Source organism: Cajanus cajan, chromosome 2 (genome assembly GCF_000230855.2).
Source record: "Cajanus cajan strain Asha chromosome 2, NIPB_CcT2T_4, whole genome shotgun sequence".
Taxonomy (NCBI): Eukaryota; Viridiplantae; Streptophyta; class Magnoliopsida; order Fabales; family Fabaceae; genus Cajanus; species Cajanus cajan.
Genome location: NC_138518.1, coordinates 61,628,005 through 61,645,101, shown reverse-complemented (window position 1 = coordinate 61,645,101; position 17,097 = coordinate 61,628,005). Strand labels below are relative to the sequence as shown.

Here is a 17,097-nt window from a genome sequence, read left to right as displayed (position 1 = left end):
TAATAATAAGTTATAAATAAAAATAAAAATCATTTAAAATACAAAAATTATCAATATTTTAACCTATATAATATACATATATATATATATGTGTATATTTATTATATATAATTAAAATTTATAATAAATTATATATATATATATATATATTTATTTTAATATATAAATTATATTAAAAATTAGTATCAATATATATAGGTGAGGAGTTGATTAAATAAAAAAAATATCTGTTTTTGAAAGAAATGTAATAAGTTGTATTTTGTTCTTCTCCTGGTTGGTGTTTTGCTTCCCCTAGCCTCTCTTATAACTTCACAGAATCAGAACTGCCATAGCCGCTTAACCAATTTTCCTACAAAAAGCAGTGAAAGTACTTCTCTTCTCTTCACCACCCTCACTCCCCAACTTCATGTGATCGTTTCAATTCCAAAACGGTGCGTGTTACCTTCTCAATCGATCCTTCAATTTCACTCTGCAAGGTGTTTCTGTATGCCCTTCAATTATGGAACCGAGCGAGGTTCGTGATGGGTTTTCATAAAGTCACACGCTTTATCTTTCGGTTTGGTTATTGAAGCTCTTCATAAAGACCCCTTTAATCTGAATCCGATTAAAGAAAAAAAAAAAGGTGTTGGGTCAGAATCACAATGCCAGAGGTTAGGATCATTGCCAAGAATTTCATGGACATGGTGGCTTCCATGCAAGCCATGAAGCTCGATAAGCTCTATGAAAATGGATTCATATGTGAAGCTATTCTCAGGTCATTTTTTGTACTTTGTAGTGGCACTAAGTTCTGCTAATTATTTTGGGTTCAAAGTTTCCTTTGTATCTCTTTTTTTGTTGGAAATCAATTGTGGATATTTTGCAAACTTGTGGAAATGTTTATGCAATCTTTTTTGCCTTAGTAACAGATTCTTATACATTTACCCTCCCTGCATATGGTGTCTACTTTTAATAGTTTTTGGCTTTGTCTGAAGAGGAGTGTTAGCAACATAATCATTAAGGCACTCCTTCTAACATACTCTTTGTTATCACTTAAAATTTATTAGAAACTACAAAAATCATTAAATAAAAAATGAGACCCACAATTATTTGGGTTTTAATAAATTTAAGTCAGTAATATAGAGTGTGTTGCAAGTATCTGTTTTTGGAATACAAAAGATCACCAACTTGACAACATGATGGTGCCATTATTGTGGATTCGGTTTTTTCCTAGTTAAGAGTTAAGTGGGCTAAAGAAGTGATATTTGTTCATGAGTTTCTTGAGGATTACTTTGTGGCTTTAACAATCACATATCTTAGAATATCAGGTCTCTTCCGCCGCTTGCGAAGAAATACGTCATACAGATGCTGCATATTGATGTGCCTGTGGCAGCTAAATTGTTGGAGGAGTGGGTGCTTCCGGATGGGGTTTCAAAGCACAGAGTGGCCATTGATAGGTTGGTTCAATTGAGAGTTTTCCTTGAAGCCGTTGACAGGTATGTGTTTATTCTCTAATGAAATGTTTATTTATTTTATTTATTTATATATATATATGTTTTATGCATACGAAAAGTAGAAATTTGTGCTTCTGACTTGTTCAAGCTGATTCAATTCATATTAATTGACAATAGGACAATTGCTAGGCCTTAGTATGGTGGAAAGTGGACAAATACCCCTTTTTTTTTGGCATCTTGTCATGTGTTTAAAGGCCCTTGTGATAAAATCTTATTTTATTTGTGACATGTTGTAGTTTGATGGAAATTGCTTATCTGATTTGCAGGCTCCATGGCATGCATGATATTTGTTTGCTTTCCCCTTTGTTTTTTTCTGAACACAGTTGTGTAAAGTTAGCAATCACTTCATAGTTCATAACATAAGGTGGTTTATTCTTAATACTGATCACTTAGTTCTATTCATTTCATTTTTTCCCCTTTCAGTTTACTATTAAGAGGAACTGATATCAATATGTGGTTCATTTCTCTGGATTGTATATTTTATTATTCTTCTCTGTATGTTTTTGTTTTTAGCCTTCGGAGCCTTGTCTTATCCCATTTTCTTGAGTAAGATTTTCTCCTTCTGTCAGGAAAAATGAAAAGACTTACAAAGTTAATCCAACATTTCAGAGAAGTCTACAAAAACTTTTAGTCCAAGGGTGAGTAATACATTGTTTTTTCTTCTTTTTCTCTTTATGGACCATGGTAATAGTTAGCTCATCTTGTTCTCTTCCCTGCAATGATGAGGATGCAACTTGCAAAATTGTTTATTTGAGTCATGTGGTAATACACTTCTACTTTATGTGTTATGGGTTAATTCACCTATATAGATAGCAGATGGTCTCTCCATGAAATTAAATGACCAGAGTCACTCCATTCTAAATTTGTCAACAAGATCCATTACTGTGATGTAATAATTAGAATGCAGACTGTAGTCATACTGCAAATAAAATATTTGCTTTCGTTGCTAATAATATCTCCTTGTGATTAAAAATGGCAGTGGAACTTTGCCAAGGGAATCAATGCCTTCTAATATTACTGTGAGGCTCCCAACCTTAGAGAATCTTGAGGCTTATGCTCTAGAGCAATGGGAGGTACAATATTTGATCTTTTCATTCCACTTTTTTTTTTCCTTCAAAAAAATAGCTGTACTTTTATTTATTTTATTTTTTACATAAGTTTCTCTAGTTATTTGATATGCAGAACCTTGCTTAAATTTTGACTCTAATGGAGCCTAAACTCTTCTGTTACTTTGTTTTGTGATGAACAAGTGTTTCTTATTGCAACTTATAAGCCCAAGTCAGGTTGAAAAGCCCTTAAATATTAGCTCTTCATTGATGAAAGTTTTTCAGCGGCGTATCCTAAGTCACAGGTTTTGTTTCCTTGGCAGTAGCACCTCTCATTAGTATTAGTTGTTTGTATGTTTATGTGGGTATTGCAGACTGTATCTCTTGTTTGATGTCATTTCTCATGATCCAATACAGAGACAAAGAAGCTCCAAAATTAACTGAAAGTGGTTTCCAGTTTTTGGTATGCATCAAATGATTTATAAGCCAATTGTACTTGATGTAATGCGTTCTCCTAAATATAAATATGGTTCCTTGTGAATTACAGCTGATGGATACAAATGCACAGCTTTGGTACATCATTAGAGAATATATCTCTAACTCTGAGGTAGCTCTAACTTTGCTTTTTTTTTTTTTTTAATAATAATTTTGCCATTTGTTTTCTACATGCTCTTCATGCTCCATATATGATACAGGAGAGAGGTGTTGATGCAGCTGAGTTGATCTCATTCATGCTGGAACTTAGTTTTCATGTCATTGGGGAGGTAAGACACTTTTGTTCTTTGATGAGAATTTTGTTGCATAAAAACTAATATGATGGTATTCTACATTACTTTCACAAATTTTGGAGACTTTTGCTTTCTTGTTCCTTTTTATCTATAGCCATGTTTACTGATGCCACAAATATACTTCGTATACGTGTACTGGAATTCAATGTGATTTTGACACACTTGATTTTTCAATGCATCAGGCATATAGTATAAACACATTGACTGATTTTCAGAGGAACATAATTAATGACCTAGCAGACCTTGGACTAGTCAAACTTCAGCAGGTTATAATATTTCCTTCCTTATTTTTCAGATGTGACATGGTTCATGATCATTTAAATTGTATATTTATTCATCAGTATTTAACTCCCTTTACTGTCTTCTTTGTTGGCAACTTTATAGGGCAGGAAAGGAAGTTGGTTTATACCTACAAAATTGGCAACCAATCTTTCAATGAGCTTGTCTGATTCATCATCTAGAAAACAGGTTTTTTATTGGTTTCAAAATGGATTATTTTGATACTGAATTTAGAACATGGCCTTGTTTTACAATGGGGTTTCTTTTAGGATAACTCTTTCACAGATGTGCTTAATAGTGGAGGCTCTATAGTATCAATGTGTTTGTTTGTTTGTTTCAGCTGCATTTTTTCCTTTGTACCTTGTTCACTTAGGGTAGCTTATTCTTCTCTTTATATTTCCTTCTAATAGAATTTACTTTCTAATAAAAAAAGTAAACTTTGAAACTGATTTAGATGTTCCTTTTTAAAATGTATTTGTTCATGTGTGTCTGTAGGTTTAGAAGACCTTTTGGCGCATGCTCCATATTTTTTTAGTATTAATGTGATTTATTCAATAAATATGGCCCAGTTGTTTTGCTTGTTCATATGTGTGGATATTACTGTTGTTGGTTAGATGTTTTGGTTGCTTCATCACAATCATTCCAAACTTGCATACTCGTGTTCTTCTGAATTTTCAAGTTTTACTGGATTACACATAGGAGATATGTTGATTCTTGTTCAAGAATCTTTTGTTGACTGTATCACCATCGCCACTTACTACCTCAGACTGATGACCACCCAACATGTCAATTAACCTTTGGTTGGCTTTAATAAATGGATTCTTTCTGTCATAGTAACAAGAAATATGCCTTTTTTTTAAAAAAAAAATCCTGTACAGTTTTGTGAATATTAAGGAAAAATGTCATTATATTTAATTTCTTCAGGGTTTCGTGGTTGTGGAAACAAATTTTAGAGTGTATGCTTACTCGACTTCGAAATTACATTGTGAGATATTGCGGCTATTCTCAAGGTACGCCACCAAATACTTTGTAAAATGTTATACAACTTATGTCAAATAAAGCTTCTAGTTTTTTGTATGAAACCATTAATTAGCTATTAATTTTTTAGCTGCCTATTTCAACAAAATATTATTGCTTAATATCAGTACATGTGTTGTATCCAGGGTAGAGTATCAACTTCCAAATCTTATTGTTGGGGCTATTACAAAAGAAAGCTTGTATAATGCTTTTGAAAATGGCATTACAGCAGATCAGGTAAGTATTAGAAAATATTTTTTTTTATTGTGTAATATCTGCTTTTAAAATATGATACTATTTGGTTTCTGCAGATAGATATTGGTAATGGTATATTTCTTGCCATGCTTTGCTTGTTTGCTCCCTGAACATTGTTTTTATTTTTACCATTTAGTTTTGTAAAATTAACCTTTACATAAGTAGTTCTGCCCCAGGAATAACATGATATGTAGGGACCAGCCTCAACCTTAAAACCCACTGACCTTTCTTTTGAATGACCTGCATTGATGAATAGATGCATTTGTTTACTGCTATACACTTCCTCCCCCTGATATGCTTGAGTCACCAAAGCTTCTGGAATTCTTTTACAATCTTCATAGGTTATATTTTTTTTCTTTTTCTTTCTGTTTTGAATGAAATGGGGAGATCTTCGTGATCCTTGTAATCAATATTCATTTTAATTTCTATGCGAGCCTTAACTCATGTAAATCAGTGTTCAAGAAAGAAATCTAGAATTTCCATATGAATTTTCTTTAATCTTAGGGCCAATTTGTTATAGATTAAAAAAAACTGATTTGGGCGTAAAGTAATCTAATGATTATTTTTTAGATATTTAAAAAAAAAGTTAATTTATGTTTGTTTACAATTGTAAAAATCACTTTTCACAAAAAACAGTTAATTTTCACAGCTTTTCCAGACACACCCTTTATGGGAAGTTTTTCAAAATAGTTTCTAGAAGAATTCTAGCATCACACTTTACTATTAGTTGAAATTTATTGAAAATCACAAAATTATGTAAGCCCAACTTATTTAACGAACTTCACTTGAGATTTTATAGTTTTTAATAAATTTTAACCAATAAAAGAATAGATTGTATTTGAATGAATATTCTAAATAGTGTCTTGTTATCACTTCTCTTGTTTATGATTTTAATCAGATTTTAGATTTCTTTAGCATATAATTTTTTTTTGAAAATTTGAAACAAATAAATGAAAAACTTTAAAAGTGATTTTTTTTAATGAAAATAGTTGTAACAAACAGGTCCTTAAACTTTAAAGGTTAAGCATATTTTGTTTGTTTGAATTGACTTTTAGAATTTCACTTGAGACAACCGTGTGCTTTGATGTTACAGATAGTCAGCTTCCTTCAGCAAAATGCTCATCCTCGTGTTGCAGAGAGGGTACCCTCGGTGCCTGAAAATGTCACAGATCAGGTGTTGGATCTTAATTTTGCATTTTTTGCATGCACTCTTGTGTACTGTTTGTTTTCATTTTCTGATATGTAGCATTGTAACGGTGACAGATAAGGCTGTGGGAAGCAGATCTAAACAGAGTTGAGATGACAGAAGCACATTATTACGATGAGTTTCCTTCCAGAGTAAGCAACTTAGAGTTTATTTGGATACAAGATTAGGAACGCTTTTGAGGATTTTCTATTGAAAAATATTTTTTATTTTTAGTACAGAAGTTCTAAAAAAACGCCTCTAATTTATATCCAAACAGGTTCTTAACATCATCAATTTGAGTTTATGTGCCATTGTGTTGTGTGTGTGATTATTTGTATGATTTGTGGGCAGGATGTATTTGAAGGTGCATGTGACTGTGCTAGAGAATGGAATGGTTTGTTGTGGGAGGATTCAAAGAAAATGCATATGGTGGTTAAGACTGAGGCACATCACCATGTACGAGAATTTTTACGCCGTCAAAAGTAGTAGCAAGCAAGGCAAGACCATCTCATGCATCCTGCTCCTGCCCACATCCAATGGAAGCAGCCATGGAGAAAGCAATCTGGTCATCATATTGGCACCCTCATCTCACTTGTTGTTTCATATTTTTCACCCTTTTGGAATTCATAGGAAATGGGATATCTTTGCCTTCAAGGTAAATTTGTTTTGTTTTGACTTAATCATGGGGTCAAGGTAAGGGTTCCATTTTTGTTTGTATGAAAAAAATATTTGTTGAAAAATGGGAATCTTAAATGAATCCTTTTTTTTTAATGATGTGGCGAAACTTTTATTTTTAGGTTTAATTATTCATTTGATTTTTATAGTCGCACAAATTTTGGTTTAGCTCCTCCACTTAAAAACAATTTGTTTGTCGTTTGACAAACACTTTTAGTTTCCTTTTAGTCGTGGTACAAAAATGTTAATGCCATTAACAATAAATGTGACATGACAGTGACATGTGTTGCGATATACATTTTACTCTTTATATTTTTATTATTTTTATATTTTAGTTTTTATACTTGTATAACATTTACCTTCTACTTTTTATACTTATATTTTCATTTGACGCTGATATGTATATTTTTTTTTAGACTTTTTTCTCTTCTTTCTCCTTTTATTTTGAGTTTTTATCCTTTTAAGTCTTACATAAATTAATTCTCACTAACCTTAAACCAGTTCAAGACTGCATAGTTTAGACGCTCTTGTTGAATAAGACAGCGTAATTTGCAAGTAACGATTTATGTTGACATTCTTTAATACTACAACAAAAATTGTAATTGACAATACAAAATTGTCAAAACAATCTAATGGTTGTTACAGCGCTAGAAATTTGAAAATGAAAATGGTTTTAACACATTGCGAGTTGAGGCGATTTTTGGTGTCGACGTATGACAGTAGCATCATGTGATATGGAAAATAAATTAAGCGCCAACTTTCATATTTTCGAGTATAGAATACCATAAGATTAAAATGATGTAATATGCCTTTGCTACAAGGAATGCTAACATAAATGGCTAAATGCAAGTTTATTTATCTTGCCTTAGGAATACATCAACTTTGCAATATTGAGACTATGATTTAGGTCGATAGAAATTACCTAATGTAAGATAATTTAAAAGAAGCATAACCCTTGAAGTAAAAAAGAGAAAATGGGTGTTGATGAGGAGAAAGAAAAGAAGGGAATAAAGAGGGGATGAGAAGAAAGAGGACGAGGTAAAAAAATGCTGATAAGGATTGAAGCATAAAATTTTTTTGGTTGTATATGAGCTAAAATGAGTAATTTCTAAGTCACTAAAAGGTAAATGTTGTATAAATATAAAGACCAACATATAAAATGGAGCAAGTATAGTGACTAAAATGCAAAGTACAACACATATCATATTCACAAGTGGTGACATGGACCATTTTTTTTTAAATGGTATGGACCAAAAGAAAATTGAAATTGCTTATATAGGAATTAAAATGAATGATTATTAAATATAAGAACTGAAAGATAAACTATTTTTTAAGAAAAACAAAAGAAAACTTGACTTTCTTACTCATAAAATATAGTTTTCTATTTTTTTTAAGCAACTATCATTTATTTCTTAAAAAATTACTTTTTTTAAAAATTTATTTTTAATTGTAAACTAACTTATTATCGATGACCCAAGTCACCGCTCCAGAAAAAAAAAACATAAATATACCACTTTGATAAGTAGTGCAGTGAGTGTCTATATGGTGCCTGAACTTCCAGTTGTTACAGAAAATGAGATAATATTATCCTTACATATGAATAGTGTCCAAAAGTTCTTCAATCTTTAGACAATTGTAAAGTTATAGATACAGAAGGGTCACAAAAACAAGTGAAGATTATAACATCAAATTGGGCTTGGGAGTTAATCTAAATTCATTTGGTCAGATTGTGGGTACAAGACGGGAGTGATGATCAGTTTTTCTTACACTAACTGCTGCCTGTCATTCACCATGATTTGATCCAGATTTATGACTGAAATAATCAAATGAAGAATCTGTTTGGATACAAACTTAGAAGTATTTCTGAGAACTTTCCTATTAAAAAATATTCTTTATTTTTAAATAGAAAAGTTCTAAAAAAAAATACTTTTAACTTATATTTAAACAGGTTCAAATGTCTCAAATTTGAAAGCCTAGGACATCAACTTTCCAATGCTGATAACAATTAGTAACAAGATATAAGGTATAAAAAGGAAAGAAAAGATTCCTTGATATAGCCAACAAAGAGTTTTGGATATTTTTAAATTATGCTGTGTTTTTCTACGCAGAAGTGCCGGGCATATCACCAGGCGGGTCATTGGGGTATACAGGTTGTGGCTTTGGCTTCCGAGTCTTAGGCTTTGGTTTCCTGTTAGGACACACTTTATCAGCTTCCTCTGCTTTAACCTCAAACTGCAATATTTGAAGATATATAATGGGGTTATTACAAGTCATTTTTTTAATATATTAGTCAGGATTATGTAGACTACTGAATATTGTTGAAATTAAATTAGAGAGACAGATAAGGAAAGTGTAAATCCGCAACATGATTCACTAAAATAAATTGGTCATTCAATAGTGACAGCTTAATACATGGAAACCACAAAAGCAACAGAAAAGTATGGATGATATACGCTATTTAAATGGAGGCTATAAATTTAAAACCTTGGATGGGATTACAAATGAATTTTGGGATATACTTCCCTATTTAATTATTGAAATTACAAACGTGAGAATTCATTGAAGGTAATAAAACTGATTTGAGACTGAAATTCCAGATAAGCATCATGATTCATGAGCAACAAGAGAACCTAGCTATAGGCAAGATACAAGATCATATGGGATGCAAAGAAGTTTCTACAGACTAGTTAAAAATCACAATCATTATATGGTTTCTTTTATTTCCTTTTTTTTTCTCAAATAAATAACTGCTTATATGAAGCAAGAATAGCAAATTCACAAGCATCATTCCCTCTTGTTAAATAGATTCTAAAAGCCCTTCCTTACGACCTCATTCAAGAGCCCCTTTTGTGTGTGTTTGGGGGAGGGACAAGATGGAACACATATGACAAGTTAAGCAAAATTTATGTTCTTGAAATCAAACTGACCTTGTAACCGCAGCCAGATACACAAGCATGAAAACATTCCTGTACAGGAAAGGATTGACCATTATTAAATTGTAATGGCAATAGCCATACCATAATTAATCCTAAGCTATTAATAAGCCACATGCATGTTGCATTTGATCAGCACCAGCAACTCCTTCCCAACATTGTCTAGATTTCAGAACTGAAAACTGGATTACTAATGCTGGCTAGAAAAGCAGTTGACTAATCCTATTAAAAATATTTAAGCACCATACACAATTAATTGGTTCAATCATTGGGAAGCAGACACCAAAGTAACAGTTCAATTGTTGTGTTCTCATATCTCTTATCAAACCTAAGCTTTTCACTCCAAAATCCTTTTTTCTCAACTATCAACATATAGAAACCTTTCCTTTTAAGGTCGCAGAACCAAACATTAAAACAGTTAAAATTGAAAGACAGAACCAATCAGATGCTGCAAGTTGTTGTCTCTATTATGGAAAATAATAGAAAATACTTCAAACAGAATCATTAGGGTCGGTTTGATGGTGAGAAACTAAAGTAATATTCTTAGAGTTTTAGATTTGAATTCTAGTACCGTTATTGTAATTTTTACTTGTAAAAAAAATTACCTCTGAATAACCAGCAGCACCAGGGGATCGATCAATATAGGCACTCCACTGCTGGTCCTTTAGTACAGGATCCTTGTAGCACATTTGATCGCATTCCTCCAAACCTAGCTAACCAATACTCTTATCATTTCTTAATCAAAATCAAGTTGTCACTCAGCAAGCTCAATTTTTACAATCATATATTTTCAATTCCGTTTCTCAGTATGTGCCAGGAAGAAAACACAGATAAACCAAGTTGCTAGCAATCCTCTTCTCAAATTATGTGATAAACTAACTACTTCTGCCATCTAAAAGCCTAAGCCAATGTTTGACCATGTATATTCAGTCTTTGTTGCTTCAATAGCAAAAACTAACAGTCTTATGACACGACTCATTAAGGAAAAAAACTGTTTCGCTCAATTTCATTATTCCTGAACTCCAATATGCCAAAGGTAATTAGTATTTTCCCTCAAAGAGTTTGTATTTCCAAATAGAATTTTTATGCCCAAACAAATTTTTAATATGATTAATTCAGGACAGGAAACAGAAAAAAGAAAAAAAAAAGTCAGTGACTATTATGATAGTATTGATGCAGACATACATCATAGTGAAATTAATAAGGCCTAGATTTTGAGTGAATAATTTTTTTCTTATCTTCATAGCATTAATAAGAAAAAAACATTAACAAAGAGGCAAAGTGATCTCACATTCTTCCCATGTTTCTCCATCTGAGTCGCAACCCTTTTTGCAGAACACTCGCCCTACAATAAAACAAGTAGGAATTGTGAGTACAGTGCAGACCCTAAACCAATTAACCTCACATCGACATCATCAACCATAATAGCTATAACAATAAGAGATATTGCTTCCTTCAGTTACCTTAATGAATTATAATGTATATCAAAATAACTTATAAAATGAAGAAAAAAAAATAGTTTGAATACCTAAACATTGAAAATATGCATGAAATCACGTAGAAAAGGTTTACATGTATGCATGCATATGGGAAATTGAACGTTGATGAAATTAAGAAAGGGTAACATAAGATTACATGGGATTTTGGTAAGAGCAGCGTATTTATTGGTGCATTGGTTTCCACATGGAGAAGCCCATTGGTGTGGTATCATCTTTGTTTGTGTTGTTGGTGAAGAAAGCAACAAAGGAGACACAAAGAAGCCATGTTGTAACTCGAAAAGGGTTGTTTTGTCACTTCACGAGTTATCCACCACTGTCTCCTATCCTCCTACATTTCCGAATTTTGTGCCCCTTTTCAATCATTCTTAATTCTTTCTAGAGGAATATTGGATTAACAATCATCACCGGATAATTAACAATTCAATAATTGCGAGTTATAAGAGCGTTCAATGAGCCGGGAATATTGCTTCCAGCTTTAGTTACCTTAATGGATTACTATTGTATAATTGTATATCAAAATAACTTATATAATGAAATAAATAAAAAAACTAGTTTGAAAACTTCAACATATTATGTACCCTAACAATATTGAAAATCAACATGAAATTGTTGTATATATGTGTAGTATTTAAAAAAAAAATGATGTCACTATTGTGCTAAAAAGTTTCTATATAGGATGTTTTTGGCTTTGACCTATCATCAATTCTGACGACATAAAATATTAATACATTTTATGAATTAATATATAATATAAAAAATCTACTTTATATGATGGGAGGTCAATGTCTATCATAATATGACATCCAAATATAATGTTTTACTCATATTGACACCCAAATTTTATGATGGTAAGGTCTAACTTGTTATATAAAGTGAAGTTTTTTTTTTAAAAAAAAAATTGTTTACTTTGTAAATTTTTTCAAACTTGCATATAAAAAATATAATTTAATGGAAAGTTTAATACAATATATGGTTGCTCAATTCAATATAGTCCTGCTTACCAAAAAAATTCAATACAGTCCTATGATATATACACAATACCTCTCAAATTTATTAAAGAGTGTACAAACTAAACTAGCTAACAATCAAAGAGAGTTAACAATGAAATTAAAGTAAACAAATACTACCATTAAGTAATAACAATCAACAATTACTATAAGAATGTACAAATGTAACTATCAACAATCAAGTTAAAGTGTACATACCAATGTACAAAAAGAAAACTATAAGAATGTTAAAATTAAAAAATTAAAAAAAAAAGTTAGCCATCAAAGTGACTCTAAACAAGTCAATGCCCATTGTTTTTGGATATTCTCCAACTCTTCATTGACAAATGGAGTTAAATTTTTAAATACCTACAATTTCAAAATAGAAATAAGTTAAATATTAGTCGATCATTAAATGATTAAATAATTATTTAAAGTAATATTAAATAGATTTAAATATATATTACCTCCCTCCATGAATTCCTAATATTATTGTTAATAATGGTAAACATGTATTTCATTACATAATAGGCACACTCATGGTTACTCAGTTGATGTGGACATTATGGTTTACTAAATTTAGTGAATATAAAATGTTCCTACCGTAAATTCGCTGTCATCGTTAGGGTCACCGCATCCGAGGTATTGTCCGCTTTGGCGCTCGTTGGGCCGTCACAGTTTTGTCCTTGAAAAGGCGCCTCGGTGGGTTAAGGAGGAAGAGTGTTTATAAACTACCCTTAGCCTCGACTTCTAAGCGATGTGGGACTTTTTAGGCAATACCAGAACATAAAACATAACTAGAATATATTTTAATTCAACTAAGTATTAGATTAACATTTGACATTTGACTTATCAAATTTAAAATGAAACTTAACCTCTATATATTAATCAACTATATATATATATATATATATATATATATCATTTCAAATTGTCCAAATGGAGAATTAGAGATTCAATATAATGATTATATATTAATTGCATAAGTATTGTATTCAATCTCAAACGAAAAACTAATGTTCACTCATAATCGATCAATCCTAACAATTAATATAAGACATTGACATAACTAAGCATATAAATGGAAACAATCTCAATGACAAAAACAATCCCCCAAATCATTGATCAACAACACCAAAACAATGAAAACCCAACATCAAATGCAGAAAAAAGAGAGGAGGGAAAATGAGAACAAATATGGAAGTGTGAGGTTTCAAAGAAGAAGAAGCTTGAACGAAATTTAATTAAGGTCTCCTAAACTTAGGAGTGTCGCTGGCAGTCAATGGATGTTAAAGGAAGTTAGAATGGGGGTAGTTGCTAGTAGGAAAAGGTCGTTAGAATAATAGGACGAAGAGGAAGAAGACAAGAGTGCGAATTGAATTTGTGCTGTGGGGTCTAATAATACAACTTTCTATGATGAGTGTTAATTCACATGTCATAGAATATTTTTTTCTATGTTGGATAAGTTAACACCCATCATAGAAAGTTTTGACATAATTACTAGTATGCCACTGTGCCACTTTCTATGTCATGTGGATGTCACCTAATAGAAAAAACCTGTCAATAAATGAATTTTTGCACTAGTGAGTCCCACATTACTTGAAACTAGTAAAGCATAAGTGCTTATGTATTAAAATATGTCTTACGCTTTCGAAGAAGTAAGAGTTGGTGGACTCATGCCTATGAAAATAGACCTCATAAGCTTGTTATAGTGGAAATCATCCTATGTGTCTTGATACACATTTGAAAAATATACCAATTGACGTAGTAGTAAAGATGGCAAAAGTCCGAATATCGAATTCACTGGGACTTGAGTTTAAAATTGTTTAATATATTTTTTTACTAAATAGGTAATTTAATAAGAAGTTGAAATTATTTTCCATTCAACATTGTAATTATATAGTTAATTTAACAGTTCACAAATGTATTTAAATCATAATTTCTTAGGTGGGAAATTCTAGGTTGTTTAAGAAAAATCCTAATTTTTTGGTAATTTTTGTTAAACAATCCTACATTAAGGTCAAGGACCAAAAGTTAACTGATAGGTTTATTTCAATTCCTTGATAATAAATGTCATCAATGTTTTATCTACGTTGTAATTTTAAAAAAGGGTTTTCCAACCTCAGTTAAAACTTATAAGATTAAGAAGAGGTTGATTAGGCTACAAAAAATATTAGTATAATAATAAAATAATTAATTGAATAGATACTTTATTGAATGAAAAACAAGGAAAAAATCACATAGTTCAAGTAGTTACCTCTATCTCCAACAAGAGAGACCTTATTTATATAAAGGAACCCTTGAGCAATCCATGATTACAAGATTACAATATTGATCTCATAAGAACTCTCTAATCTTTCTAAAATTATGCTAAGAAGCATTATTATCTAGGAAATGGAATACAAAGACTTATTAGAGACCTTATTTATATAATATTTCTAATGGACTTTTAGGTTTGATCCCTCACTCAGTGCACCCATATTACTCGCTCTGAGCGTGTTAGGAAAGATAACAAAATAATAACAATTAATAGTGGAAGCAAAATTGAATCTTCTTTTTTCCCGTATAAATAATAATAGGTTGTGGAAGCAAAAGATAATTTCAAAAAAAAAAAAAATCAACAGGCACCAAATTTTCAACGTGGAAAAACCCTCAATGTGAAGTAAAAAACCTACGAGACCTAGTCTAGTAAAAACTCCACTAATAATAATCAATGGGTACACTACAAGTCCTTCTAGAATCACTAGGGATCACTAGAAATAACTCCTCATCAATGTAGTGGATAACAATATAAGAAAACTCTCAAATGAGTATCTAACCAAACAATAGAGAAAACCAAAATACACAGAAATTAGTATCAAACAAACTTCTTCTGCAATGTTGGTTGTTCCACTCCTTCTTTCAGAAATTTTCTTCTTCTCTCTATTTCACAAAGAGACACAATACATGCAGACGCACGACTCTCTGATATATATTTTTTATAATATTTTTAAATCAACATGAGCCTACATAAATTGGTGACTCACTTGACAAAACGACCGTGTAAGTATTTTCAAAGATGCTTTCAAAAGATTAATTTATTTACAAAAATAATTTTAATTTTAATTTTAATTTAAAATATTTATTTTATTAATTATTAATTTTAAAACCTAATTAATATTGGTTTAAATAAGATATATAATAACTTGCTAATGTAGTTTTAATTAATTTTAATTATCAAACTTTTAAAATTAATTGGTTTTAATAATTATGATTAATAATAGTCACAATGGTCAGTATTTTCTTCTATAAATATGGAGAAGCAGTATGAATAAAATGCATTGAGCACTACACTCTTCTCTTTTCTCTCTTTTTTGGATTAGAACTTGTCAATCCTATATTCACATTCTAATATTAGGAAGATCCTATTATATTCTAGGGACTTGCGTGAAAATGCGTGGATAAATAATGCATTATACATCTTATTATGAGTTTTTACCAGCTTGTGCTCTTAGCATTCATGGGCAACATCAATGTGTCTGGATAACATCGATGTGTCTCCTAGTAGTAACATTACATTAAATTTAGTTAATATTATATAATTATCTCAATTGTCATTTTTAGAAATATTATTGATGAGTTAAGAGATTAAAATAATATTTTTTAAAATTACAGGGATTAAAAATAATTTTAAATTTGAGAGATAGAAATAAATTTTTCATAAATTTAAAAATATATTTAAACCTGTATATTAAAATGTAAGACTTATTGATAGTTGGCAAGTTAAGCTTCTGCGGAATATGGGATTGTTAGAATCATATCCTATTTGAGTTGTGTATTATTATTATTTTTTAACAATATAATAGCTTATTCATGAAGGGGTATGAGAAATTTAAGAGTTTAAATAACTAAAAATAAATACAATTATTATGCGCGATGCCAGTTCAAAATGTAGATGAAAAGTCAACAGGGAGAGCAGTGTGCATTGTCACTTTTAATATATTGCCATGCATTGGTTACTGACCTTTTTTTATTTATTATTTTGTTATATGATTCTCAGATCATTTCGGATACAACAATATTTTTAGTGACTTTAAAATATAACCGAGATAAATATATATTTTTATGTTATTCATTTCTATTCTGATTGTCATAATTGTAGTTTATGTATGTAAAGTCCAATTTATATAATAATAAATATTTTTTTATATGATATTATCACAATTATATCATTAATAATATTTTTTATAAAGACAAAATTTTTTTTGTGAACTTATTACATGACATATCTATCATTCTAAAAATATTTACAAATAGGTACTATTTTACACGTTTTATTTCTTCCACCTCTATTACAATAATTACATTAATAATATAAATAAATTTACAATTTGACTAGTATGGTTGGTAGAAAGAAAAATATATGAATGTAATCATATGTCTTCAAAACATAACAGAGTTGGAAACAACATCCACATCCCAATTCCATCCAAGGAAGACAACAGTAATAACAACTGTAAAATGTCCTGGAATCGATCCATCTATTTTGTAATATATTTAATTTTAAAACCAAAGAAAAGTGAGGAGTGAGAACAATATCCAACGAATACAATAATTCAAAAGAATGTATAGAATTATTTATAATCAATATTAAATATATATATATATATATATTATAATAAATTTTCATGTTACAATAAAGTTTAAATTATAATTGTAGTGACTAGTCAGGATAAATGGACATCATCATAATATCAACCAACAAAAGGATATTTTACCTTAACCAACAAAATGATATTTCACCTTCATTCCTTACTCATTTAAATCTCCAAGGTCAAACCTCCAGCTACAAATGATTCAAACTTTATCTTCTATGGCCATAGAATAATATTTATCTTCATAAATACATGAAGAAATAACAACAAGACAAATCCAAGATATCAAAACTATATTATAGTTGATTA

General features: G+C 30.4%; 2 protein-coding genes across 4 annotated transcripts; one reads left to right on the top strand and one right to left on the bottom strand.

Moving 5' to 3' along the window:
• The first annotated feature begins 235 nt into the window (after window positions 1-235).
• LOC109805331 (transcription factor-like protein) lies at window positions 236-6,830 on the top strand. 2 transcript variants are annotated; one of them, XM_020367370.3, is made up of 15 exons: window positions 236-754; window positions 1,305-1,472; window positions 2,060-2,128; window positions 2,470-2,563; window positions 2,741-2,841; window positions 2,954-2,999; window positions 3,084-3,143; window positions 3,232-3,300; window positions 3,507-3,590; window positions 3,709-3,792; window positions 4,528-4,613; window positions 4,767-4,857; window positions 5,969-6,049; window positions 6,139-6,213; window positions 6,413-6,830. In XM_020367370.3, the coding sequence occupies exons 1-15, from the start codon at window positions 642-644 to the stop codon at window positions 6,545-6,547; spliced, it is 1,356 nt and encodes a 451-aa protein (XP_020222959.1). In that variant the 5' UTR covers window positions 236-641; the 3' UTR covers window positions 6,548-6,830. The 2 variants fall into 2 exon arrangements, with proteins under 2 accessions (XP_020222959.1, XP_082924726.1); XM_083068600.1 differs by having other exon boundaries at window positions 1,297-1,472.
• Window positions 6,831-8,828: 1,998 nt separating this feature from the next.
• On the bottom strand, window positions 8,829-11,515 carry LOC109804777 (uncharacterized). 2 transcript variants are annotated; one of them, XM_020366624.3, is made up of 5 exons: window positions 11,305-11,508; window positions 10,961-11,014; window positions 10,275-10,378; window positions 9,664-9,702; window positions 8,829-8,968 (listed from the first exon to the last, which is right to left on the bottom strand). In XM_020366624.3, exons 1-5 carry the CDS (start codon window positions 11,378-11,380, stop codon window positions 8,837-8,839), a joined length of 405 nt encoding a protein of 134 aa, XP_020222213.1. In that variant the 5' UTR covers window positions 11,381-11,508; the 3' UTR covers window positions 8,829-8,836. The 2 variants fall into 2 exon arrangements, with proteins under 2 accessions (XP_020222213.1, XP_029128593.1); XM_029272760.2 differs by lacking the exon at window positions 9,664-9,702 and having other exon boundaries at window positions 11,305-11,515.
• Between the last annotated feature and the right edge of the window lie 5,582 nt (window positions 11,516-17,097).

Coding starts and splice junctions, on each gene's coding strand:
- LOC109805331 (XM_020367370.3), top strand. CDS start 642: ATGCCAGAGGTTAGGATCATTGCCAAGAATTTCATGGACATGGTGGCT. Junction 2,129..2,469: donor CAAAAACTTTTAGTCCAAGG/GTGAGTAATACA, acceptor TAAAAATGGCAG/TGGAACTTTGCCAAGGGAAT. Junction 2,564..2,740: donor ATGCTCTAGAGCAATGGGAG/GTACAATATTTG, acceptor GTGATGAACAAG/TGTTTCTTATTGCAACTTAT.
- LOC109804777 (XM_020366624.3), bottom strand. CDS start 11,380: ATGATACCACACCAATGGGCTTCTCCATGTGGAAACCAATGCACCAAT. Junction 9,703..10,274: donor GTGCTGCTGGTTATTCAGAG/GTAATTTTTTTT, acceptor TTTCCTGTACAG/GAATGTTTTCATGCTTGTGT. Junction 8,969..9,663: donor TATCTGGCTGCGGTTACAAG/GTCAGTTTGATT, acceptor CAAATATTGCAG/TTTGAGGTTAAAGCAGAGGA.